At 38.1% G+C, this 27972-nt stretch overlaps 1 protein-coding gene across 2 annotated transcripts in view; it reads left to right on the plus strand.

Annotated features, from left to right (window-relative positions):
- Positions 1–16867, plus strand: part of RNF217 (ring finger protein 217) — a 59070-nt gene extending 42203 nt beyond the window's left edge. For both annotated transcript variants that reach the window (XM_075087555.1, XM_075087556.1), the window contains 3 exons: positions 5245–5446; positions 13266–13337; positions 15460–16867. In XM_075087555.1, the coding sequence (XP_074943656.1) occupies positions 5245–5446; positions 13266–13337; positions 15460–15533 (348 nt within the window). In that variant the 3' untranslated portion in view covers positions 15534–16867. The remainder of the gene's footprint in view (positions 1–5244; positions 5447–13265; positions 13338–15459) is intronic.
- Positions 16868–27972: the final 11105 nt, after the last annotated feature.

Below are 27972 nucleotides of genomic sequence, written 5' to 3' on the forward strand. Positions count from 1 at the left end.
GCACCAAGCAAAAAAGTGTGAATGTGGAAAAGCAATGGAAAGAGAAAGGAACTAAAACTACTAACCCTTACTTGTTTATCCTTAAATTTTAAATTTAAAATGCCAAATGTACATCTGTTCTCACCATCTTCAAAAGAAAAGGCTGAATGCTTGAAACTTATGCAGGTTAAGTCACTAATTTTGAAGTCTGTAGTTGCATGGGTTTGGCTGTTAATTCCAAAAAGACTTTAGGTTTCTTTTCATAATCAAAAGCAAATAAAACCTTCACCATGGTGGGAGGCAGTATGGAAAGTTATGAAACTAGGACAGAAAAAGAATGTGTGTTAACAAGTCCTTTCTAGTAATGTGGTATTATAAGTGAATATCAAAGAAGGGAGTTCAACCTTTTCTTAAACTGCTTCGTTACCCCCACTCCTGATATTTTTCTGCAGAGGTGAAAAAAGTTGTTCTTGCCCTACAACCTCCAAAATGTTTATATCAGCATATTGTTTTTGTTTTTAAATCAAATCTATAACCAGCAAGTAATCAAGAGAACCACTTAGGCAGTGGTACTGTTCTTTTTTCTTTTTTAATTCTTAATTAGTTATTGAGTAGTTATAAAAAACACATCTTATGCAGCATTCTTCATCTTTGTCACTGCATTAATAGATGTCTGGACACATGGGGATGAACATACCAACAGTTAACTATTTGGGGTCAGGGGATTGGAGCAAATACTTTCTCTGCCTCTCTCTCCAGCCATCCCCCCAAAACCCCTATATAGAAGAGCATTAAATCAGGTGATGATCGTATTTCCAAATAAAATAAAGAGTGACAGAGAAAACAGAGTTGGTAACATACTGTTTCATTTATCGTTAGGGCCACAAAAATGATCCAGGGACTGGAGTACCTCTCCTATGAAGGCAGGCTGAGAGAGTTGGGGTTGTTCATCCTGGAGAAGAGAAGGCTGCGGGGAGACCTTATTGTGGCCTTCCAGTACTTAAAGGGTGACTTACAGAAAAGATGGGGGCAACCTCTGTAGCAAGGCCTGTTGTGACAGGACAAGGGGCAATGGTTTTAAACTAAAGGAGGGTAGATTTATACTGGATATAAGGAAGACATTTTTTACAGTGAGGGTGGTGAAACACTGGCACAGGTTGCTCAGAGAGGTTGTGGATGCCCCATCCCTAGAAACATTCAAGGTCGGGTTGGACGGGGCTCTGAGCAACCTGATCTAGCTGAAGATGTCCCTGCTCACTGCAGGGGGTTGGACTAGATGACCTCTAAAGGTCCCTTTCAACCTAAACCATTCTGTGATTGTTCTAGATCCACATAGGCAATGTTTCAGGTGACAACATATTTTATTTTGATATGCGTGTATATTCTATTTAAAGAACCTCTTTCATGTTTTGGTTAAAAATTTACAGCAGCCAAAATTGACAAACAGAATGAGGAAAAGTCAAGAATACATTTAAGTTACCAAGGATGTCAGTGCAAATCAAGGAGTATGTATTTCTCTGTGGGCTCACTGTTCCAATTAATATGAGCATTATCAAATAAGTCAGGCATAGTTTTTAAAGGTACTTTTCAAATTATTCCTCATCCTCTGGAGGGAGGAGAGTCTTTGCTTGTAGATGAAGGGATAAAGCTGTGCACTAGCTCTTCTTCAGGAGGAGTGGAGGAGAAATGGCCACTCTCATGTAGGAACTCTTGGAAGTTATTTCCCTGGAAGATCTCTGTGAGGGGGCATGTAACATGCAGAGAGGGTAAAGTGAGGGTCTAAAATAACCACTGTGCTACTTCAGTTGTTTCCTTAAGACTCTAAGCTCTGTGTGCTTTGCCGCTGGTCTGTAATTTTCACCCCTCTTGTTCTGGGAGCCATTCTTGGGTTTCTGAATGAGTAAACCTTTCTGTGTAAGGTGAGGGTTTGTGTTTAGGTTTGAGCAGGCTCTGGGTGCAGGATGAAGCCAGTAACGCTGACTGGATGTTTGGAGGCAGAAACTCGGCTTGCAGTTGTCATGCGCTCACCTTGCCTCCTCCGCCCCCACCATGCTGCTGGGAAGGCTGCAGTTACAAGGCACCCAACCCCGCATGGCCGCAGCTAACTATAGTGAGCCACATTCCCGGCCCCATGCGTTCCCCCGGCTGCCTGCTGCATGCCACAGTATTGCCAACGGAGTAGGAACACTTGTGTGATATCTGACCCATCGGTGATTGCTTTCCCAACCTATGGATTTGTAATCCGTCTCTGTCAGTGGATTATCCTGAGGGGAGGGAGGCATGTCCATGTGAACCAGAGGTGAAGTTGATCTGGTGAGATGTCATGTTGTAGGCTTGAAAGCAGCCTGACCGAATCACAAAATTTTCATCTGGCATTGTCAGTCTGCATGCACGTGATAGGAAGTCCGAGCCCCACATCTATCGCTGTGGGGTTTTTTATTTCATTTTTTAATGGAGTCTCTACTCACTGAAAAGGGGAAAGTTTTTTGCAACAAAAATATAGGCAAATACCAGTTGTTCCAAATTTGCAGCTTTTGAAGGCAGTTATGTATGTGCAGTTAAGTATTCACTAAAAATTTTTCAATACTTTTTGAAGCAGCAAAGATGAAGTACATGTAATTGCAATATATGTCCATAAGAAAATAAATTCTATATCAATTTTTTTTTTGTTTTGAGGTCAGTATTTCTGGAGGATTTAGAGCAGAAACAAGTAGATTCAAGTGTGATTTAGGAGTGGTGCCTGGCTAGAAGGATGGCAGGCAGTGTCCAAGAGGTGGGTATTTCTGAAATCTATTGATGGTAGAATGTATAAAGCTATCGCCAGCAGCTCCTTGAAGTTCTTACTACCAAGAAAATTAATTTATTTTTGAAATGTGAAGTAGTTTTTGCATCTAGAGTTTTTATAGGCTCCAGGCCTGTACAGATTTTCAATTATGATGGATGGTAACTTAATAGATTGTTGAATTCTCCGTTTTCTTCTCCAACTTACCGGTCTTGATTCAAAAAGAAAACAACCAGTTAATTCTCATTAGTGTCATAAGATCTATTTCCCTCATTTACATTTTTAAAATGTAGATAGGTTGCTGAATCAGCAGATGAGGAAAGGTACCTCTAAAATTACAAAATTCTGTTTAGTTGCTGTCTGAATTTCAGTCCTCTGAAAAACTAATTGGAATTAAATTTTAGTTAACCTGTTAATACATTGAGTCACTATTAAAATTCCTTAATTTCAGTTCAAGGTAATGTCTTAGGAATTAAATAAACTATGACTTCATGAGTAGTGTCAACATTTTTTTCTTACAAAACCTGAAAAGTAAAAGCAAAAGTCAAACTGACAATATCCTTTTTAGAAGACAATAGTGTATAGCTTCAGAAGTTATGCATAAGTTGGTACAATATTGGGTAGACTTTTCCTTCCACTTTGCTTGCAGTCAATGCTTAAATATGGAAGTGTTGAATTGGTGTATAAATCTCATCAGCAATGGTATTTTTTTTCAGGTGCTTCTGGAAAACAGGGCACCTGTGATACAGCAGGCTTCCTCAGGGTGGAGGGAGATAATTGTCTTGTCAGTCTATTTGCATCCGTTCTGTGGAATGAATGGAAGTCCACTGGTATACTTGCTCACTAGAACGTAATGTTTTGTAGACCAGTCCTCTCTTGTGAATGTCTTTCCCTTCTTATGTGTAAAAGAAGCATTTGTAAGTACAGAAATATGAATTCTGAGATCACTGCTGTTGGCCCAGGCATGTTGGCAGGTGTACCTGGAACTACTGTTAACTACACCTGCCCTGGAATCTTTTAGCAGAAGTATTGCTGGTGGAAAATATCACTTTGTTACATGTATAAAGTGCCAGTTTCAGTAGCTGCTTGGGTGAGCAAGATTTCTCAGATCCTACATGAACCCTGCTCAGCACCAGAGAACAAATGCACTTGACCCTCTCGAGAATGTCAGATGCCCCAGGTGATGCCTTGTCTTTACCTGTACCTCCCTGCTAAACAAATACATGGAGTTATGGATAAGAATTTCAGGAGGCATTCATTCATCTTTTGCAAGTTTCAACAAATAAAATTCCAATTGTATGTAAGGGAAAAAAATATTCCCAGGGAGGGTGGTGAAGCATGGGACAGGTTGCTCAAAGAGACTATGACATAGCCATACTTGGAGATTTTTAATATCTAGTGGGATGAGGTCTGAAGCAATCTGATCTGACTTTGAAGTTAGCTCAGCTTGGAGCTTGGGGTTAAAATAGATGACCTCCAAGGGTCACTTCCACCCTCAATTATTAGGTAACTTTATCTGCCATTCCACTGTGGAGCGTGGTCTCGGGACAGCAGGGTCTTTAGCAATTTTGTGAGCTAGGACAAGTGTTTGTGTTTACCACCCTGATAACTATATTTTTAGTTGGCAAGGTTTAGAAGTAGCTGTGTAATCGTAGTTGATTTAGTGAAATACTCAGCCCCAGGACTACCTTCTCTCCTAAGACTTTCAGAACTGTTAACTAAAACTGAAGCCTTACCAAATCTGTGCAAAGTCAATAAATGTACCAGCTTTGCAGAAGGATACATGGAGGTACAGGAATGGAGATATTTATGCAGGCAATCAATGGAAAGATAGATGTAGAACCTAGGCAGCCCAGCTTCATACTGTACTGTGGGCATTATGAAAGCTTGGAGTAATTCTTTTGTACTCTTTGTGGAACCTTTTTATTTTTACAAAAAAAAAAAAAAATCCTCTTCAAATCATTCACTTTAAGAGCAGAGCCTTTCTGGTGTTTATTACAAAATGCCAAATCAATTTGTGATGGTAATGGGAAAGGGAGTGGGCCGCAGGTGGCATAAGAGGGAAGCCCATCTGTGGAGGGATCAGAGTTCATAACTATATTTACTGTGCTGATTTTATTTTTAAAAAAGTTTTGGTGCTAGTGTGTCTAATTCAGTAATAAAAACAAGTTTTCAGTAAGGGCAAGGTTCACTTAGATTCTCATCTGACACAAAAAGTGTTTAAACAGGGAAGGAGGACTATATAGAAAACTATGCATGGAAATCTGGAAACAACTATACCTCACATTCGATGCTCTGAAAAATCTCTTAGAAAACCATTATTGTCTTAGAACAGCTGCAGTATTAATTAATGCAAATGCTGAGTTAAGCAGGGGGTGGGTTATGGCATCTTTTCATCTGATGCATGGACTGCATGGGGTAGTGCCTACTTTCCTGTCCTTAGGGAGGGGAGAAAATAATCTTTATTTCTTCTGCTCGTACAGATCCACATCCAGAGAACAGAAGGGTGTGACCACATGACCTGTTCACAGTGTAACACTAATTTCTGTTACCGTTGTGGGGAGAGATACCGCCAGCTCCGGTTCTTTGGAGATCACACCTCAAACCTCAGTATCTTTGGATGCAAATACCGCTACCTCCCCGAGAGACCACATCTAAGACGATTAGTGCGAGGCTCTGTCTGTGGTGAGTGGATAGGTGTTCTTTGTGGAGAGCTACACATTGATGTGATGAGAGGTGGGGGGAAGCCAATAATAGTTAAAAAATACTGTTGGTTTAAAGTATTGGCAGCCTGTTTAGTTATGGTGGTTTATTAAATATATTTAAATATATAACCCTTGCACTCTCTGAACTGTATGTGAATAAGTATTGTGTCCTCTTCTGATAGCATCTGTTTCCTAACCCTTTTTAATAACATGTAAGCAAACTGGAAAAATATGGTCAATATGTATGTTGCTGGCAGTGATCATTATTCTAAAAGCATATTGGAGAAGTGGATCAGAGCAGGAACCTTTTTTAAATGAACCTCTTTGTCAAGGATTGTTTGAATAAAGTGTTGTTTGGATTTGAACCTGACCTTGTTTTGAAAAACCAAACCAGTCAGGTTAGCCCATTTAAGTAAGAGGACACTTATCTTTTAACAGTTAGCTTTGGTTCAGATAAAATCTAGCCTAAAACAAAATACAATTATACACATGAATTTATGTCTCCGGCATATAAACCCAAAAACTTGACTTTTTAAATTTTTTTTTTAAAAAAGCACTCCTAATTTTATTTTTTTTAATCGGGCGTATACCTGTCCTAACCTATAGAAGCACAACAAAAATAGACAAAACAGTAGATTATTACCTTAGGTCATATCTTGCATATGTATTAACTTCAGACATTGTAGTGAGTTTACAGCATGTAAACTATAATGTTACAGGAAATGGTCATATTAGGTGTCAAAAACAGGGGACGTATTAGGGAAAATAGGACCTTTGGTACTTTGACTTAAGGCATAGAAATAGGAGATGCCTTGGAATTCACCTAGGATGAGGAAATGCTTTGAGCTTATCAATTAGTGATGTTGAATGTAGAGGTAAAGGTAAGAGACTGGACATGAGAAAACACCAGTCAGCAGACCTGCGGTGAAAACAATACCCCTGAGCCGAAAATGTTCCAGTAAGAAAACTAGGTGATTTCCATTTCAGAGTAACACAAGAGCTGGCACACAGACTCATAGGCCTGGCAAGAAGAATGCCCATCTTGCTGATCTGCAAAGTTGTGGGAGGCTCACACACCTGGAATGCTTGTTTAACAAATGGCAATACATCATCCAGGGCCATTAGTTTAACCTCAGGAACTTGCAAGGCTTTAGAACAAAATTTGTGAGAGGTGAATTAAAGATAGAGAAATAAATAGGAAAGTGGATAAAAATTCAAAACTACTGGATGTGCCTACTCTGATACGTTTTGTAGAGATAAATTCTAACACGTGGGAAGATCTAGTCTAGATTAAAGACAATGCTGGCACTATAGCATGTGGGTACAAACTGTTCATGGATAAATTCAAGCTTAAATTTCAAGGGTCGTTTCAAAGTAAGGTTTCAGAAGAGCTTCCAGTAAAAGCCACAACAACAAACAATGTAAGCTGTTTTAAAATGGATCTTGGTATATTTGGCGGAATTAGTATCTGTCATATCAAAGGATTGTGCTCAGACACATTACCAATTCTCTGCTGCTTGCATGCAGAATCATGGGTAACGTTATTCCAATATTAAACCTTCTGTGTGTAACTTTAAACATAAAAAGTGTTTCTTTATTTTGGCACATCTATGTTTTGATAACATTTATTATTGTCTTAATTTTTGCAATTGTTTACCTGAAAGGTATCTGAATGTGCAGTTGGCAGGTTTCAATGCCACATACAAAGTCTGAAATACAGGTACACGTACTGCATGTGCATAACTGCTATTAAAATTATTTTCTATTTTCCCTGTTTTTTTTAGGAAACATTAATGCACAATCTTTTCCTTTTAAAAAGAAACAGCTTTTACTAGTACAAAAGAAAATCAGTTGTTTTGCAAACAGTGACTTGGAGGCAGTAAAGAAATGTGGAACTGCATGTATCAGTTAAAGATCAGTGGTGAAGATGTATTTGTTCATATTTATAAAAACACATGTAGAGAAGGTGTAAGATACTTTACTTTCATTTCCTGTTTGCAAGTGTACTTGTGGTTTGCCTTAATTCATAAACCAAGAAAGATTAGCAAAGCTTAAAGCGTCAGCTTAAATTTCTCAGAGTTTTCTGTCAAAAATTTCTCTCCAGGACTACCTCTGTCATACAATGTTATTTTCCACAGGAATGGTCATCATTTGAATAGAGGCAGAGCTAGCTGAACCTGCCAGCACATGTAGTAATTGTCCTCATTTTTACAATAGTGTAACACTCAAGTTGAGTCACTCAAAGAATTCTACATCGATACTTACGACCCTAAATCACTCGGTCATCTCTAGTTTTAACATTGATCCTGATAAAATGTATGAATAACTACCAAAACACACATGTGGGCGTACACACACTTTTTAAGAATGCATCATGGTGTTGTAAGGTTATTATTTCCTGACATTTTTTCTTTCAAGATGGTATAATCCCAAACTGTGGTGCAGTGTCAGTTCAGTTTGTGGATTCTGCCATCCTAAGTGGCGGAAATTAGACAACATGTGTTATCCTTGTAAAAATTCAACAGAATTGATCTGTGCAAATTGGGTGAATGTAAAATTGGGGGGAGTAAAAAAAGATCCCAAATTAATTAAGTGTAAAGGTCTACATAATGAATTTGTCCCAACAGTGATCAATTAGAAGTAAGATCTCACTCACAGGGTATTTCCAGTAATTGTTGTTTTACACGCTTCCTTAGTTCACAGAATCCCAGGTTGGAAGGGACCTCAGGGATCATCTAGTCCAACCTTTCTAGGAAGAGCACAGTCTAGACAAGATGGCCCAGCACCCTGTCCAGCCGACTCTTGAAGGTGTCCAGTGTGGCCGAGTCAACCACTTCCCTGGGGAGATTATTCCAATGGGTGACTGTCCTCACTGTGAAAAATTTCCCTTTCATGTCCCATTGCAATCTCCCCAAGAGCAACTTGTGTCCATTCCCTCTTGTCCTCTCCATGGGACTCCGTGTAAAAAAGGAGTCTCCATCTTATTTGTAGCTGCCCCTTAAGTACTGGTACATGGTGATGAGATCCCCTCTGAGCCTCCTTTTCTCAAGGCTGAATAAACCCAGCTCTCCCAGCCTATCCTCATATGGCAGGCTTCCCAGTCCTCTGATCATCTTGGTGGCCCTTCTCTGTACCCCTTCCAGCCTGTCCACATCCTTTTTGTATAGAGGGGACCAGTTAGTTAAGGTTTGTATCTGAACCGTTGCTCAATAACTATCAATAGATGTATCCTTCACTAATTCATACAGTTCATAAATTATTTATAGTTTTGGCTTCCACATTATCTTTGGTACAGGCTTAGAATTTCACTATGTAGGTTATACTACGTAGTGTAGAAAAAGTATTTTCATCCCTCTGTGTGTTTGTGATTTGTTTTTTTAATAGATTGCTGACAATTGGCTACTACTTTTATCATAAAACTGAGTAAATAACTTGCTTACCATCTCATAATCTTTCTTTTACAGGCTCTCCATCAGATTCTTCTTTGTCATGACCTTTGATTTTTTTTTTTCCTTGCTTTGTTTTGAACTGAAGCTTCCTAGTAATCATTTAAGAACAAGTTCAAAATCGAGAAATGTTTAATACAAGTTAGAGATCATACCTAGGCTCAGAGATGTTCCAGTAACTAGAACTGTAAATGTAAATACTTTTAAGGCTTTATCAGTCAAGAGTGGATCATTATCATCAGCAGGTGCTACTGTGCATTCTAAGAATCAGCAGAAGATGTTAGAAAGAGGAGATGGTAGCAGAGAAGTAGGCCATTAGAAGTGTAGAATCTAAATTTAAGTAACATGTAGCAAGAAATGAACATTGGATTTCCTGTAGTAAAATGTCTCTGCTACTTAGCTAAGTAGTGGAAAATAAGAGGACATTATCTTGGCCATCAGTGGGAGGGCAGTGAGGTGTTGCTAGATACATTTTCTTCTGTGGCTTTCTATTTTATTCTCTTGCTGTGAAGAGGAAATATTTAAGCAAATGTGGTCATTTTGTAGTGAGGGTTTTTTGGCTCGTTTCTACCAAATCTGGGTGTGTGGGGGTGTACAAAGGAAAGAACACTTCATGGCAGGCTGGCACGCTATCATGGTTTCTGTTGAGAAGCAAATGTTTGTGCCTACAAAATGTTGTATAATAAAAATAAAAATAATAAAAATAAGGGAAAAGTGTTGGTGGGAGCATAAATTCAAACATACTTTTCTTCATAAACCAGTGGTTTTGCAAAGTTAATAGAAATCACATGGAGAAGAAAAACTGGGAGCAGAAGTGGTCTCTGAATGTGACATTTCTCTCCCCTCTTCAGCCAGAATATTTTTTCAAGAAACTTTGTGACTAGTACAGTAAGGTGAAATTGCTTTTATCCTTCAGTCCCAGTGGGCTTAGAGATGTCATTCTCATAGTAATTAATTGGCTAAGCTCTTGAAGGCAGGATGTTTGCTTATAACTGGAGTTAGTGATGGATTGCACAGAAAGGAAAAACATGTTCAGCTGTCTTAAATGTGCTTAAGATGCCAATTAAATACCACCTGAATTCAGTTGGTTGAATTATACTCAAAATCAATTGCCAAGTACTTCAGGGATATGTAGCAGGACACACAACATGTAATGATGCTATTAAAGCAAATGAAGTTTTTTGCGTGGTAAACAGCATTTCTAATAGGATTCTGAAAGCAGCCTGTTTTCAGATCTGAGTGGTATGCACTCCTGCCCCAAGACAGAGTGCAAGATTCACTTTCTGTATGCATGGCTTTGAGCGCCGCAGAAGGAAGCATGCATTTCTAGGATCCAACCTTTGTTAGCAACCTTTACCATTTAAGTTGGTCTGATTTGTAAGAAGGCTCCTATATAGACTTGATAGGACTCTCTAAAAACAGATGCAAACTTGTATTGGAACTTAAATCTGCACAGACTGTTTTGATCTGTAAGTAGATACTTCTAGTGGCCCTGTTGCTTGAACATATAATGATATTTAGACTTGGAAGACAAAACTTTTCTCCTATGCTAGTGATTAAATTTTTCTAAAAGTAGTATATGAATTCTTTACATGGCAAAGAATTCTCTAAGGATTTATGGGGGCTTGTATATATTACCCTACAACCCGCAACCAAACTCAAAGTTATGCAAGGGAAAAAACATTCCCTCATATTTCCTTAAACGTTTCCTCATTTTGCACAAAAACATCATTGTCTACATGACAAGTAATGCAACCCCTCTGAGATACCTGCAAATACAGTTTTTAGATTACCACAGATGTCTAAATTTTCATGCTGACTAACCCAGTAGGGAAATTGTTTACCATTAATTTGAGCAGAATTGTAAAAAGGATCCTTTTTTAGCGTTGTTCTATTTTCAACTGTTTCTTTTTAAGTTACCCTTAAAAGCTGGCTTTGAACATTACCAAACTGGCTATCATAACCTACTGCTGAGTTCACCTCACAGACTGATGATCCAAGATTTTATTCAGCTCTGAGGCAAGTTTTACATTTTCCCTCTCTGCTAGCAGTGTCGGAGCTAAAAGGCAGAGGACAGTGGATCTTTGGGAAGGTTAGTGCCTGCAATAAATGTCATTAGTCCCAGCAGCATTTCTTGGTGTGTCACAATTCCCTTTGATTAAAACCTCATAATCCTCCACACTACAACAAATGATTATGTGAAACTTCAACTGGATGTAAATTAATGTTCAGTTCAGACGTGTAAAATGGAGCACTTCATAACTGTTTCATACCATGCTGATAAAAATTATTGGAGTAACAGATACGTAGCTGCTGCTTTGCAGTGATTGCTGGTGTTCATACTCTTACTGATGGTATCTTGTGCGAGTCTTGTTCACTTCCTGTTAAATTGTTCCTTAATTTTAGTTTACAAAGGTAAAGAAAGATAAAGGATTTAAATATGGTAGATATATAAGGAGAAACTGTATTTTGTTTTGTTTTTAAATTTTAACCTTTAGAAAGATTGCATTAATAACCAAAAGAAGATATTGGCCCATGACAATAAAAGGTCATATTATCCTATAAAATCTTGGAACTACACAGTAGTCATAACTTCATATTCACAGGCAGAAGGAAAAAGACACTCAGTCATGCTTTATTTCAGCTCTGAGTTGGTTTGTAAAATGTAAGTCAAGTTCTTAAACTTAATTAGCTTAGGAACTGTTCTTTGTGTCTACAAAGAAATTACTCCAGTCAAAAGCTAGCTTAGCCCTTTCTGCAGGCTGTGTTTCTGTGTACTTAGTCACCAGTTCAGTGGTTTTAGTTTTTAATAATTTTGGTACCAAACATCATAATTTTCGAACATTCTAATTACATGGTTATTAATAAAGTATAGAGAGTGCATACCATAAAATAATCTTTTATAAGCTTTACTTTGAAATTGTTAAAGGCTCTGGTAACGTTTTTAATCACTCATTTTTGGTGTTTTCTTGAGGTTTCCCATCAGTCTACATTCCTTCTCTTGTCTACACTTGAAAACTTTGACTTCAGTGTCTATAGAATGTAGCGCAGTAGAGTCCCAAGAAGGTCTACCATTGGGATGCCTAGCAACTAGAGTAATACCAATGATATTTGCCAGTTTTTTTCTTCTAGGAATTAATGTTTCCCACCCACAACACTCCTATGAAATTTAAAAGCTATCAAAACGGAGCGTGAAAGGAGCAATTCATTTAACAGCTGTAAATATTTCCAAAATACCTCACTTTTCCATCAGACTGCCCAAATTAGTGGCTCAGGTTATGGAGAGGTTTACATCATTATGGAATGAGGTAATCCATTTACTGCAGTCTGATACAAGTGACTTGAGAGAAGGAGGGGCAGGGAAGAGAGAGGTAACGAACTCACTTCTCCCTTTCTAGAGGTGATCTTTCAAACACATGCTGAACTTGGAGAATTGCTTAATTTCAGATCTCTGATCACACTGCTGCTGTAGCAGTAAAATGCCTGCCCTGCTACGTTTTCAAACAGCTGAGACAAGTGACATCCTTGATCCAACTGCTCAGCCAACACCAGGGAGATTCCACCAATCAGTTGAAAGTGTGCAAGGTTGCAAGGCGAGAAAGATAACTTGGATTCAAAGTTCAGTTTCAACCTCAGTGTTTCAGAAGGAGCCCTGCCTTACATCCTTGCATTTCTGGAGATCATGAACTCATCAGAAGTAAAGAATATGAGCATGCGTTATTTGTTCTTAGTCTTATGCGCTAGCTGGTGTGCTGCACAACCTTGCTGTCTTACTCATGTAAGAGCAGCAACATACCCTTTTAAATGTTGATTCAAAACAGACTTGGCTGTGGTTTGATTTAGACCTATATCACAATTGTACACGAGGACTTCACCATAGCCTTTTAAAGTGAGCAGAAGTATATATAGAGGTGATAGTCTCATCACTCTGAGCTAACCTAAACTCTCCAAGATGCTGGTTTGCTTGGCATCTTTCCAGGGTGGTTGCTGTGCAGTAGGATTCCGGAGAAGCCAAATAATAGTACCTTTATAGCTATCACGATCCTATTGATGCCTGAGGGATTTCAGAATGGAAAGAGAAGTAAACACAAGCTAACTCTTAATGTACGAAATGAGCTGTGCCCAGAGAGTTGTGGTGGGTGAAGAGGGCAGAGAGAAATGTGTGCAGAGATCTGGCTGAGTGGTGATAGCTCCTAGCTGGATTTGTAGAATGAATTGACAAATAGGAATCCCAGTAAAGTATTAAAAAAATGAACCAGCTTTTGGGAGTCTGATATAAAAATATTTATGGATGGTTTGAAGGGGAAAAATAAAATGCCTACTTTGAATTGTTTAATCGATTTTGCATTTCAGCTGGAAAACTACTCATTACACCCCTAATACTGGTTCTGGGACTGGCACTGGGAGCCATAGCTGTTGTAATAGGTAAGAGTTACGTATGTGAATGAGTCCAATTCTGATTTTTGCAGTGGCTTTCTGCACAACATCTCAGTATTTTCGTCTCAAAAGGATGGACACAAAGTTCATAGATACCATTCTAGTATAAAGCATATGACATTTTTCTAAAAAATTTGTCTTTAGAATCTTTTCTTTTCCTTACCTGTATTTTATGCCTGTTAAGTTTGGGTTTTTTTTCCCATTTTGGTTTTCTGAACCAAAATCTTTAACTAGTATAGTTAAACTAGTAAAAAGGCCAGAATAGTTTGAACATAGTCCTGGGGGCATGCTGGCTTGGACCCTCCCTTTAATCACCCCAGTGGATCACAATTCTAAGATCTTGGCCATGTGCATGACAAGATTTTAGGTGCACTAGGCATAGTCCCAAGAGCTTTCCAGCTTGAAGATGCAACAACAACAGCAAAGCAGAAAATTGGGATGAGTCAATCTCAATCTGATTCAGTGCATAAGCTGCCAAATTGGATTCCATCACCAAAAAAAAAAATGGTACTGTGAACTCATTTGATATAGTATCAAAGCTCTGTTAACGTGGTTGTATTAATGTGGATGTAGTTATTCTAGCAAATCTGCTCTTTGCCTGGTTTAACTGAATTCTCCCACAGAAATTAAATAAGCTGTAAGGATAAATGTATAATTTTGCTCATGTAAGTGCATATCCACTCTTTATGTTGGCAGTAATATGTCAGTCGGGGATCATGCTGTCTCGCAGCTCTTCACTAAACTACTTACTCCTTTGAAAATTGGCAGTGCTTGCCCAGCCCTGAGGCGTGTTGGGATGTGGCGCCTTTATTTTGATGTAATAAAGCCAAAATATACTAGGCTGGTCAGATTAATTAATAAGATTGTACATAACCAATCAGCACATAACCAAAACATTATTACAGCTTTTCTAAAGTACATTTGGCCAAATAAGGAATATTGCTATTAATTTCAGTATTTAGGCTAAGAATACATATTGTTTTCCTTATCAATATTCTGAGTTGGATTCACTGAAGATTTTATATATATAGATATCTATCTTAAATATTCTTTTTAGTAGCATTTTTATGCCAAAAACTATAGGCAATAAGCACTTCTAAATGCCAGTAAAGCTTATTTTGGTCAGTAATCTGGTGAAATGTATGCTGGGAAAAAACCCCACTCTTTTGCTTATATTAAAAATTAAGAGGGTTTTGCAGTAATAACAGTAGCAGTGATAGCAGTAATACCCAGTATGCCATTAAAGTCCTGTCCTAGGTAAGGCTGGCTAAGATACGCTCGAGAGCAGCACTATGAACAGTTCAAAAACATTGATTATTTATAGGAAAGTTTTGGTTTTGAGGTAATTAGAGCTATATTTACTGCCAACACAACTGTTAAAGTAATCTCTATTATAGCTGAAAACCATTTTACAGCATTTACAAGGCTATTGAGCAAAGCAAGGACCCTGGTGACTGTAGCAGTCTGTAATATGTTGTTATTGTGGTGGTGTCTGAAAAGGAAATCTTCCACCATTTCAGTTGGCTGATGGCAAGAGAGAGAGGGAGATACTTCTTCACTTATTCACTTGCATAAATCTGATTTATTTCTTTAGTTTTTCCTTACAGCTTTCCTTCTCTCAAAAGACTTTTAAGAATAAATACTTCCCTGCCCAGGCAAGAATAAACATTTGGTATTACTGAACAATAGATGAGGATGTTTTTAAAAATAAATAATATTCAAAAAGTAAAGCTATAACATGCAGCCTCTACTGCATGTGAAACTGGTTGAAAACTAGCTTAGTTAAATCAGCCTTGGATTTAGGTCTAAGGGTTGCCAAAGTGCTTTTAAAAGTTTTAAGTTTGTATCTTATACCAAACAGCATTGTTCAGGAATTAATTTGTCAGAGATGGGAGTAGGGTTGGTCGGAATTTGTTGTAAGGTAAACAGAAAGTGTAGCGTAACTCATTACTGAAGAGGCTGTTGCAGGTTAATATTTTTTCTGCTTGTCTAAATTCTCAAGACATGGAAAGCTGCACCTGAATACTCTATGTAAATTGAAAGAACACGACGCACACCACAAAGGATTGTTTTTAATTATGGTTTTCTTCTTATTTTCTTCTTTTGGCAGGTTTATTTGTGTTTCCTATCTATTGCCTTTGTAAAAAGCAGAGGAAAAGGTCACGGACAGGTATGCCCTGGTAAGGATGGACCTTACTCACCTGAACTGAGCTGGTCCTGCAAGGGCTATATGCGCTTTGTGCAACAGAGCAATACAGTGCTGGTAACAGCATCAAAGCCAATGCCCTGGAAGAGGAATGGGGGATCTCCTGCCATCTTCCCTCAACCGAAAACACTACTGCAGACCAGAAAGCCTCTTTGCTCTGATGCACTCTGAACAAGATGGGTCCCCTGACTGCTGCTTTTTAAATGTTATGGGATTTGTTTTTCTTCTAATTATTACCTTGGAGGGGGTTTTTTGAGTCTGAGTTTCTGAACTAGACAATCAAAGTCTGTATTGTAGCCACAACTCTACTACCGATTTGGCCTGTGAAGAAAGCATTTAACTGTTAACATGTGCTCCGTTTAACTTCAGTGTCAGCCTTTAAGGGGGAAATGCTTAGAAGTGTTTGGACTCTTACTGTATACTGAGCATACTACTTTTGGTATTAAAAATTACTTCTGTAAATAACTTCCATCACACAGCATTCTGTTCAGCATACCAAAACCCCGTCACATGCCAGAGCACGACAGCTGGTTATCTTCTGAGTCGTCCTGCTAGTGAGCAACCGTGTAGACTGCCACCACCAAACTGCAGTGCCTCAGAGGGAAATATCCTTAGTATTGAAGCTCCGTGATACTTACAGATATACTGATTGGTTTCACTTTAGTATTTAATTTATGACAATCTATTAATATTGATTGGGGGGGTGATAGGTTTGTTAGAAGGGGCAACATTTTGAAACTTTCCCAGTACAGAAAAATTTCAAAGGGTTTAGACAACAAGAATCACCGGTAGCCTGTTCTGTCCCAAGATATCCCTGAAGTGTGTGATGCAGAAGGTACAAGAAACTGTGTTTGCAGGGAAGCTGGACATGCGCTCTTCTGTTCTGACGTGGCATTATAATACATGCGCTACACACAAGTTGTGTGAAGATTGAGTTGCTGAAATTTTATAACTGAAGTAGCACGGGTTTTTTGTTCGTTTGTTTTAAGTAGGCTACTTAAGTCTTAGAGCATCCACTGATGTGTCATGAGGAGAACGTGTGATTTTTAGGTAAGGGGAGGAGTCATGAATTGTTAGGAGACCATTTCATTCTTATTCTCTGCTTCCAGTGTTTCTCTTCCTGGCACATTACAGATCTGAAGAGATTAGCTATCCTTGCTCTTTTTTCCTGACTTCAGAGTACCACTGTTTGCTACCAGACCTCTTTCTCAGCGCATCACCACAAAAGTAACGTAATTCTGTGTTAGGAAGCAGCTACTGAGAATTTTTTCACTTTTAGTTACAATCCAAATTTAGAATACAAATACAACTTAAAAAAAAAATAGAATAAAATAAATTTGTATAAGCAGAACACTGAATAAGAGAAATACCGACTTTATACTTTAAAAATACAAGCTGATCATAAAAGATTATTTGAATTGTACTGTGAAGGTACTTTTTTTTTAATGTATGTGTTTGAAGATACATAAATATATTTATGTGTGTGTATATATATGAGGAGAGGGTGAAGCAGAGAGATGGCCAATGTCCTAAAGAGTCTACAGACTTCAAAATTTAGGCCTGCAAATAGCATATCATTTGAGAGGATGTACTTTGCACAGATTGCTTTGAAAATTGTTATTAAATGTGAATCTAGTTGTAATTTTTACGTCAATAGTATTCTGCCCCACCAACATAATACTGTTATAAGATATTCACTTTGACTTCAAAGCCTCAGTGGAAGAGGCTGAATTTTGTTTACCTGGAAACACAAATATCAGCTTACTGTAGTTGTTTAATATGCTTGTTTTCTGTCAGCTTCTGGTTTTGTTTTCTTGGGGTTTTTTTCATGTTGAAACCGTGTGTACAGGCACACCATAGCAGTCAACAAGTACTTAATATTTCTATTTGAATTTAAGGGCACATTGACCCTGTTGGCCCAACGGTGGAAGTAGTACCTTTCTAAGATTTGCAAACTAAGCAGGGAAGCAGTGACATTTAGAAATGAAGTTCAAAGCATATTGTCATTGCAAATCCACCCATTAATTAGATTTCTCCTTCTGTGACACATCAGGTTTTTTGTGTTCTGTCTGAGGTTGGAAGCTGCCTTAAAATCGGTCTTGGTTTTGAGTATGTTTTCTGAGGCTATACATATCAGTTGTCTTTGGCTTACTCAGGGATTTTTATTCCTTTCTTTAAATGTCAAATAATGAAGATATTTTTATATTATTTAGAAAAACCTTCAGACCTCAGAGAGTGAGAGAGAGAGATAGATTTGGGTTTGCAATGCAGTCTGTAATATGGTGTCAAACTATTCCATTTGAGAATATTTTAGTACTTGAGATTATCTGTAATTAACTATACAGTGGATTAATTTCCTTTCTTCTCCTGGTTCTTTATAAATATGTGAGGTATTCTTACAGTCTTTCTAGATGTTTTCACTCTGCCGTGTTTGCCATTTTATAGTTTCTGATGGGAGTTCACTAAGATCTGAAGTTAAGATGCTAGAATAAAGAGCATAAAAGGGAAGATAATAGATCCACACTTGTTTATATTCAGAAAGCATGTCATTGTGGGTGGAGGAAAGGAACACACATTTCAGCTCCTACATTATCATTTCATCTAGGCCATTTTGATTTTATTAGAACTGATTAAATCAAAGGGAAATGGTTCTTCATTTTCTACGTATAGCAGAATGAGGCATCTCTGACCTTGTAAAGATGAGAGACTATAATGTTGCTTCCTCTGTAGGAAAAAAGGTACGACAATATTTGCATGTGTTTTTCTGTAGAATATGAAAAATCTTCAAAAGCCAGGCCGAGGAGGGATATGAAAGTCTTTTTCCATCTATATAAAAATATTCCCACTCGAATAGTACATAAATACAAATTTTCATCAATGTTATGTGACATAACCAACTGAAATATGAAAAGTAGATTAGTACAAAACTTCATTCAATCAAATGTTAACTTTTAATAAGCTCTTCTCATATCATAGGAAATCTTACATACATCAAAGTCATGTCTTTTTTTACAAACATTAATTTTATCAGTTTGAAAGAAATGGAATGAACTTTGTAAGGAAATTCAAGGATATTTTTCTTTGATATGTAAATGTGTTGTGTTTTTTCTTGTAACTGTGCTCTAAAGAAACAATCAGACTGTTCTACTCCATCTTTATTAGCAGAAAACTTCATCAGGCAGATGAATAAACATGCTAAGGCAGATTTCATGCTGCTGTATGGTGGCCATTGGGGTTGCTTTCATCACATTTAATATTTAAGATTATTTATTCCTGTGGGAAGTTCTTGCTTACTGATGTCTATATTCAGACTAGGAAATGCTTAAATCCATTCCACACTAGTCTTCTATTTCTAGCTTGCCTGGAAATGATTTGCCCATAGGCTCAGGCCTCCTTGCGGGCATGCAGTCGGGCCTGGTGCCCTCCCCATGGCGCCATGCTCTGGGTGCGCAGCCCTGCTCCCGCCGGGGAGGGCTGGCTGGACACGCCAGTCAGGAGGTGGCTGCTTTCCCTTTCTCCACTTTCTCCACTGAGAGCAATTAGTTGTATTTCACTAATTGGGTCAAGTTTCAGGGGTGCTCAACCATGTCAGTGGCAAGGTGAGTCTGGTGAGGCCTCTCAGAGCATTGTTAGGTATTTGCAGAGCTTATCAAGGAGCTTGCAACTGGAAAATAATTGTGCTTTTCCTTGTGTCAAGCTATTAGCCAGTGAGAAGAAGAAACTGAGTAAGAATACAAGCGAGAGGGAGAAGTGCAATTCTGAGTAGCCTTGTGGTCAAGTTGACCCATCAGTTTTAATTCCATACAAAAAAGTTGTAGTATTCAGTTCTCACCCCCTCTATAATAAACAGCGCATTCATATATTTCAAATGTCATTAAAATACAGTGCACTTTGAGTGATCTGTTACCCTCCTTTGGGGCAGTGCAAATGTGTAAGGGAGGATTTTGATGTTACTAATGCTGACTTTGTAACTCTTCCTGGTATGTTAGCATTGGTTTTCTGGGGTATTTTTTGTTTTGCTTATGGGTTTTTTTTGGTTGGTTTTTTTTAATTTACATTTATTGCTTCTGAAAGTTTGATCGACATGAAGTTTCACTTTTATTAAAAATACTAATTCACAGGGACTATTGCCAATTTGACTAGAAGGTGTTTTGGATCACCAGCAGATATTCCTTTTAGCCAAGGGGCTTTCTGCTCTTCCAAAGACTGCCATAGTTTGTGTGATGTTCAGATGGCAGGGCAGTGATTCTGTCAGAGGATACAAATTCTCCAGTAGTTGAATGGTTTCCCCTGCTAGTTAAATCTGAGAAACTGTTTCACATTCAATGGCCAAATAGTTTGCCATGCAGACTCTTGAGTTTTAAAAAATTTAGTTGTGGTGCTTTGTTTCTTGAGCAAAGCTTGCATCATTCATAATACTTGGTATGATGATTGGTAGCTCCCAGTTGTGGATAAGAACCATGGATTACTGTTACTTTCATAATCTGTATTAGATCTCTGATTTTGCTGATGGAAAGAATCCTACCTGAGGGAACTGTTTCAGAGATAACTTCTTAGTTTCTTTTAATTTTGCAGCCTTACAGTTGCAGTGGTTCAGCTCCTTCCCTGACATCAGTCATAGCCCTGTTAAACCAGAGAAGTCATACCCATTTTTGTGCTAGCGTGGAATTTGGCCCCAAATACTTTGATAAAAATATCTGGAAGCATGTTCATAGCCGTTGTGCAGCAACTTGAAAATCTGGTTCACTTCTAAGGAAGTGCAAACTACTATGGAGCCGGTTCTCTGTTGCAGAGTGATGCTAGTGCTGTTTAGTAAGTGCAGGAGAGGGCAGGGAGTAGGGAGGAATTCCCAGACGACATTCTTATTAAAGCAAAATATCAGGCAAAGAAATGCTAGCTTTTAATATAACTGAGACCACCTTAATGCTTTGAGTCACCAGTAAAGTTAGAAACAACATCCATAGACAGTGTTAAATAACATCTAGAATTCTGCTTTCTTCAGTGTAACAGCTACTAGCACAGTGTAAGCATTGGAATTACAGCTGTTCAGTATTTTTTGGACTTAATGCATTAACTTGAGAAAGAGGGCACACAACATGTAAAAAGTTATGTTGCTGATACATTTGGTGGCTTGTCTTGCTACCGTTATATGAAAAACCAGCTGTACCTTCATTCAACGGGAAGACTAGCAATGTTTTCACTTAAGTACTGCTCAAGCTATAACACAACAGCCTCAAAATTTTTTCTTGATAAAACTAAAAAAATGCAGCTTGTTGCAGTTACACAGGACTGTAGCTTCCTGGCTGATTCTTCCTTATCGTTCGTGCATAAGGGCTCAGGATCTATACGTTCTCCCTCCTGTAGGGACTGGAGTGCTTATATTAGGCAATTAGTTACTGATGCTTCTCTTAGCCTGATGGTGAGATACCATAAAGTAGGGAAATAAAAACTGATCTTAGAGTGCATGCTCTGATTTCAAAGGTAAAAATGTATAATAAGAGCTTTAATTACTTACTCCCTAGTAAACAATAAATACATAAATTTCTAAGCATAATTCCAGCTGTTAATTTCTAAATATATCTGTTAAAAATAGTTACCACAACAATTAGTTTATTTTAAAAAAATGTTGTGCAAAAGAAAACCTTTTTGGAGCTTATTTGGCTTATCAGAACTTGAAAAATTAATCTGAAGTGTTTTGGATGGATGATGGTGAGAAATTTATAGTGTAAAAATATTTTATATTTTTAACAAACAGGGATTTTGCACATAGCTGCTTAAATGTAGTTGCATGCTAATCCCATTCAGTGTTTATCTTGTTGAAAAGTTGTCAGACTGAAAAGAGCATTGTTGGAATTTTAACCTACTGTCACTGAGCGTGATGTTACTAATACAATGCCACATTTACCTCCTTTTTAGAAGGAAAACCTACTTATAGAATCCAAACAAGCTGTTCAGATATTTTAAACCTGTCCTGTAAAAGTGCTGACACAGTCAAGAAACGTTTTCATGTTTTATGCAAGCTCTGGATAAGCAGATGGATTCACTCTTTAGTCATGGACCACATTTTTGCATTAAAAAATGTGCTCTTAAGAGTTCTTCATATCACTTTACATTCTGCTGCTTTGTGTCCAGGAATTGCAAGGACAAGGGTAGATTTACATTTCATTGTGTTTACTATCTCATAATAACACGTTTGCCATGTTTCCATTTGTTATACACTCTATTTCCAATACTCTCCTTTCTGTTCCAAATTTTGTAATTTAAAACTGCGTTGTGAAAATGGCTGCAGATGAAGTTGGACCTGGGAAATGTGATCTCATAAGAAGTCGTTTCAGTAATGCTTTGCTGAACTATACTAGTGAAAGATAATCTGTTGTACTTAAATTCCTTAAAAGCAAAATGCTGAAGTCTGTTTCTCTTCAGGGCTTTTCATTTTGTGTCTTTTAAAATTTAAACACCACAATCTTCTTCGTTACATAACTAACCATCTGAGTCCAAATAACTCCTTTGACTATGGTAGGGATGAGAATACTAGGTGCTGAGAAAAAGAGACCATGATCTCTGTTTTGTAGGAGGTTATCCAAGCTGAACTTTTTCTGAATTCAGTGACAATTCAATGACAAATCCTCCCCTGCCCCCATCTCTCTTCTGTTAGATATTTTAAGGTGAAGAATTTCCTTTAAAATAGGGTTAATTTGAATGGCAGGAGGTGAGGGTAGTGAGATGATAGATCACATCCTTTTTAGTGTACAGGCTTCTGGCACAACTAGAGTGCTGGCCATAACACTGCGGATTCATTCAGAAAGCTATTTCTAACTCCATGTTCGGGCTATGTACAAACCAGATGCATCAGTGATTAGAACTTTCTGTAGTATATTTATTTGATGGCTAAGAAGTTACAGAAAACTGGAGGTAGGCAATACCCATGTAATCAATGCTTGAGTTCCAGTAGTCGGTATATTTTGTATAATGAGAAATTTTAAATGTGTAAGTGCCTTATTGCTTGAAACAAATGAAAGGTGTTCCCCTCTGTAGAGCAATATGGGAATTTCTGTTACATGGACTCTTATAGGCGTGTTAAGCCAAAGTAACCAATACTGGTTTGTTCAGAAAGTTGAAAAATGTTATGTTAGTGAAGAAGTTATCTTTTTATGATTTATAAAAGTAATCTGGCATGCTTATTTTAGTTCTGATGATCTTGCTCTCATTTCTGAAGTTTTTTAACTTGCTGTTCATCCCCCCCTCCCCTCTCCCTTCAGACTTCTGCAGACACGCATCTTGTATGTGTTGTCAGAATGGGTTTGGTCTTCCAGTGTAACCAACCCCTTCATTCTCTTCTCAAAAAAGCTACATTTCTTTCAGCTGAAGTTAGGTTAGACCACAGCCTGTGGTATGTGTACCTTCAAACTCCATGGCTCAAATGATCCCTGTTCGCACTAATTAATGAAGATGGAAGAGCTGAGGAGCGTGGTGCACAGAGGCAGTTGTAACTAGGTCAGGACTCAGAGCAGTTTAACAGTACTTCAGTGGTATCTAACTTGAAATAATATATGCTGTTAATATAAGTTGGCAGTTCTTCTGGGGTGGGTGTCTTGATGGACTGGACCATCAAACAAGCTTGGTGGAACAGCTCGGGGATCTCTGCCCAGCCCTTTATTGCATGGTGGGAGGTGTGCTCTGAAAAAGTAGTATTTGTTTTAGCACCTTCAGATACCTTCAAAATGGATACTGTAGGGTTTATTTCTTCTGGGGTTTTCTTTCCCAGAAGACAATGGAATTTACCTTTTTATGATCTAGATTGCTAAAAACCCTGTTTCTTCTTACTGACATTGCTCCCACTTTTGTCCATCAATTGGAAGTCTGGTGCCAAGAATAAGCTACTTTTCTAAAATTATCTTGCATTACATGAACTTCTGGTAGAAAGTACCTTTTTAAAATATTAAAGTTATAAAAATGGAATTATCAGAAGGAAATGGACTAATAATGGGGGAGGTAAGAAGAAAAATGCTTAGAAGGTCCATATATTGTAGATTCATGATCATAAAATGGTTTTACTATATTCAGTTTCCTCCACTAAGAATTTGTGAAGGAAGGAAGGAAAAGAGGGAGAAACGAAGATGAGAAGAGTATCTCTTGGAACCTTTTCTTCTCCTGAAATTCCTGAGTTCCTCAGAACTGTAGGAGATACTTCCCCTCCACCCTGCTGCAGAGTTCTTAATTGATAATACAGCTGTCACTTGCAGTGTTATTTCTTCATGAAGCATCACACCCAAGTGTTTAATCAGGATTAAGGTTGCATATCTGAAGGTTTTGGTGACAGGGAATTTGATTTAGAGCCATACTGCAATAAAATTTTAAGTGAGTTATCACTTAGAGATGTCATAACTTCTACTTCAGTATTATCTCCAGTTTTTAGGCATTAACTAAGTAATTCTATAACCCATTGAATAGGAGGCGCCAGTATCAAAATACTTCTTCAGTCTTATGAGTTACTGTTTATTTTATAAAAGTCATTTCCTTAAATGAAATTCTTCTGTCTTACCAGCAGGCACACAACCAAAATGCTGATAAGGTTTTTCCATTACCTTTCTCTTGCATTTAGTTGATAACTATTTTTGTTGTTGTTGTTGCATAGTACTGCAACAATGGTCTTCATGATGTAATAACTTGAAGAAAATATTCAGTAGTCTTGGGCAATATTTTACAAACAATCAATCTTCAAGTTGGTATTTGAAATGTATACCAATAATCACTGAGTGTGCTACCTTTGTGGCTGCTTTAGTTCGTGTCAATGTTTGTAAGGGTTACTTCTCGCTACCCTCTTCAGAGTGCCTTTTGATTTAGGAGGTCTAGAGACGGTTCACTGAAGTCTTCTGTTGAATCTACCTTAGTAATGTCTGATTTTTAGACTTGTCCTGATGAATGTATAACTAAAATCCTGTTCTTTAAAAAGCTATAGTAGACACAGGTTGTATATGCACATGTACATGCATGGATACAAGGGAAGGTGTTCTGCCAATGTTTGTCCTGCTGGACAGGACCTTTTGAAAGTGAGTGAATTTTTTAACAGTTTTAATTTCAAAATGTTACCTCACTAGTATTCAGTAGTAGTTATGTCTCTGTACTGCTTCACTTTGCTAATTACAATCACGATCGTGGTAGGCAGTTTTAATTTAAAAGACTCTGTGATGAATCTGGTGTCCACATTGAGAGTGGAGTTCGTAAGTGAAAACTTACAGTACTTTGCTTCCTTTAAAGGCATTCCTTTCACTTACACTGATATCCCAAGCCCCTCTTACCAACAAGCTGAAAAAGTGCTTCCCCATGACGAAATGGAAGAATGTAAAGTAGCATTTGAATGCACTCCACCTGTCTTAGAATCAATATTCAGAAATAGGGGGGACTGTGGGTTTAATGTGTTGTGGGAAGACCTATATTGTAGAGTTCGTTCACTTGCACACAAGGGGTTTTACAATGTCACCTAGTAATGTCTACCTAATAAAGTTTTGAAAAAGAAAAATAAAACTTGTCTGAATGTTTAACTCTTTCTTCAAACGATTTTATGCATGAGTGATAGTTAATGAGCTCCAAGGAGTGTCTTGCTTAAATCTATAAACTTTTTTTATTCTTATGCTTAAAAAATCCCACTGAATGAATTAAACTTCAGAATCTTTGTGTTCACGTTGTATTACAGTCACTTCAGTTTTTAACAGCTTTAACACTGAAAACAGTCTCAGAGGTAAAAAGCCAGTTTACGGTGATGAATAGTACTTTTATATAAAATACTCCCTGCCATTTCGTGTCATCTCTGGGGCACTGCTTTCATTTTTAAAAGCATCTTAATATGCAACACAATATTTTACCTACTCATGAAGTGTTAAAATGTTAGCTTAAAAGAACTCGATACAAAATGAGAAGATATGCTGGAATCCAATTTTCCCATTCCCTTGTAGGGCTACTTCCTAAAGCTCAGTCTCTTTCAAAGAAAGTTTTTAGAGAAAGCAGTCTGTAGCTCTAAACTTGAAATATGTAATTCATTAATTGAACTAGGTGTGCCTCTCTCTGGAAAGGAGCTGTTTTCCGTTTCCACACTTCATGAACTAACAATATTGATGGATTGTTTTGTCTGTGTTGGGGACTTTTAACATGATGGCTAATTATGAAATTGCATTTGCATGTTCATGCACAGGCAGAGAAGGTGGCAGACAAGGTAGCACGCTTGCCTACAGTTTGTTTCTGTAGCAAATAAAGCTGAAGAACAATTCACTGCGGTGAAACATGCAGGAAAAATCTTGAGGCCTGTGCTAGGGGCCTCTGGCCAAGGGCAAGCCTTTCAGCCCTCTCTCCAGCCCCCTCCAAAACAGTTAAGTTTTGCAACCAAATGTCAAGGGCAATCATACCAGAGGTTCCTTATCTGCAGGAATTCTAGCATACAGCCTGCAGCACTGAAAGGATGGTTGGTAGGCCAAAGAAATCAATATCTCTAGACCTGAGACTGAAGTCAAAGACTAGCTTCTCATTTGCAATCTCAAGCTGTTTGACAAAAGACAGAAAAGCAGACTTCAATTATAAACAGGGTAGGTGTCCAGGTAAATAGGACTAATGTGCTCCACAGAGATAAGAGATACACAACCGTAATTTTTAGACACTTCTGTTCAGATGACTGACTGTGCTTTTGCAGGTGCTTGAAATAGTTGTTATAGGAATAAAGATACGTGTTTTTCCTAAATCACTGATGCATTTATGTCTGCTCATAAGAAATTAACCATTAATAACTAAAACTAATTAACATTCCAAAAATGGAGTGGATATTTGAATTTTTCATGTGTTTGCTTAGTGGTTCAGTGGGATATGTGAAATACCAGCTAGTAAGAACAGAATTAGAATTGGCAGCCATGTGGGTAAAGCTGCCATGCTTTGGAAAAGTCAGCATGGCTTTTATGGAGGAGTCTTGCCTTACCAACCGCAAAGTTTACCTGTCAGGTCAGCAAGTCATCTTGTTTATGTAGTCTGTCTGAGTATCTAGAAATCCGTGTTGGAGTTCCTTACTAATAGCCTCAAATGCAATGAAGCAGACATGGACCAAGAAAGAGGATCTCACATGGACAATGTGGACATTGTGTGGTCAGAAGGTACAAAACAGTTGTGGTAAATAGCTTCTGCGGTGAAGGGAGGAAGCCAGTTGGACTCTGCAGAGATCTGTGCTGGGCCTTCGCTCTTGAATGTATTTACAAATGATGTGAAGAAAAAGGTAAGTGATGAGGTAACAAATGATGCTGCTGATGGAGAGTTATCCAGGACAGCAAAGATGAGAGCTGGTAACTGATTAAATGAATGGTTTTTGGACAATAACAAAATGGAGGAAGGCTCTTCAGCAAGGGAACCATACAACTGATACATAATGGTTAGCACGATTGCAACAAAGGTCTCTATATTTGAGTGACGCCGAAAAGACAAAATAGCGACGGAGTATTCCTTTATCTGAAGAGACACTGAACTAGGGAGTGTCAAATGAGGCTAGCAGGAGCTGTAACAAAAAAAATGGGAGTCTGTGCAAACAGCAGAAGACTGGTGGAAACTCCTGCCAAAGGATAATGTAAATGCTGAGGGCTGAAGGGGAAACTGGAGCAGTTCACAGGAGAGAAATTTGTGTCCAGTCACTAAACGCACAGATACCTTACCTTGTCTGTCTGTTTGGAGGCCTGTACAGTAGTAGGTGGTAGTATTTGTTTGCCATATCTTGCATCCTTCCCCAGACATCTGATTTTGCTGACTGTCAGAGATAAGGTGTTGGGCTCCCTGAAGCGTCATTGTGACCCATTATTTCTAGGTCATCCTCTTTTTATCTTTATATATTGGAAGTCATTATGTAGGGAGTATGTCATGGTAGATTTCAGCAGTGATCTATTGGGATGAATGGTGGGGATGGACAGATGGCCTCTCCCATCCTACTTGGTAGAAAACACTACCCCACTTCTCACATAGAGATGCTGATTGGTAAGATACAGGTTTGCAAAGCTGAGAAGCGGTGAAAGCCTGTCCACTTTGTAGTGTGCTATTCTCACTGTCACCTAAATTTGTTCCACCTCACCTGAGCAATGCTCTTGCCTCAACGTAATTTCTATCTAGCTTGTCCGCTTGCCCTCTTTTGGAAGGTTTCTCCTCTGTTTTTTTCCACTGGCTTTTTCCTCTTCCTTAACACTTTCCCTGATGGAATACTGAAATGGTCCGAATCTGAACTTTGTTTTTGCTGCCCTGTAAGAGTGATGGACACATACATGTCCACGTTCTGTGCTGGCCCAGACTTCACCTCCTTGACCAACTTGGAAGTAAATAATATTGCTTCTTTCTAGAAACCTTTATTTTGTAATGAAGCACCTCCAATTCTAGGTGCCCATTGCCCAATTTTGTCTGCCT

This window comes from Phalacrocorax aristotelis, chromosome 3 (assembly GCF_949628215.1).
Source record: "Phalacrocorax aristotelis chromosome 3, bGulAri2.1, whole genome shotgun sequence".
Lineage (NCBI taxonomy): Eukaryota > Metazoa > Chordata > Aves > Suliformes > Phalacrocoracidae > Phalacrocorax > Phalacrocorax aristotelis.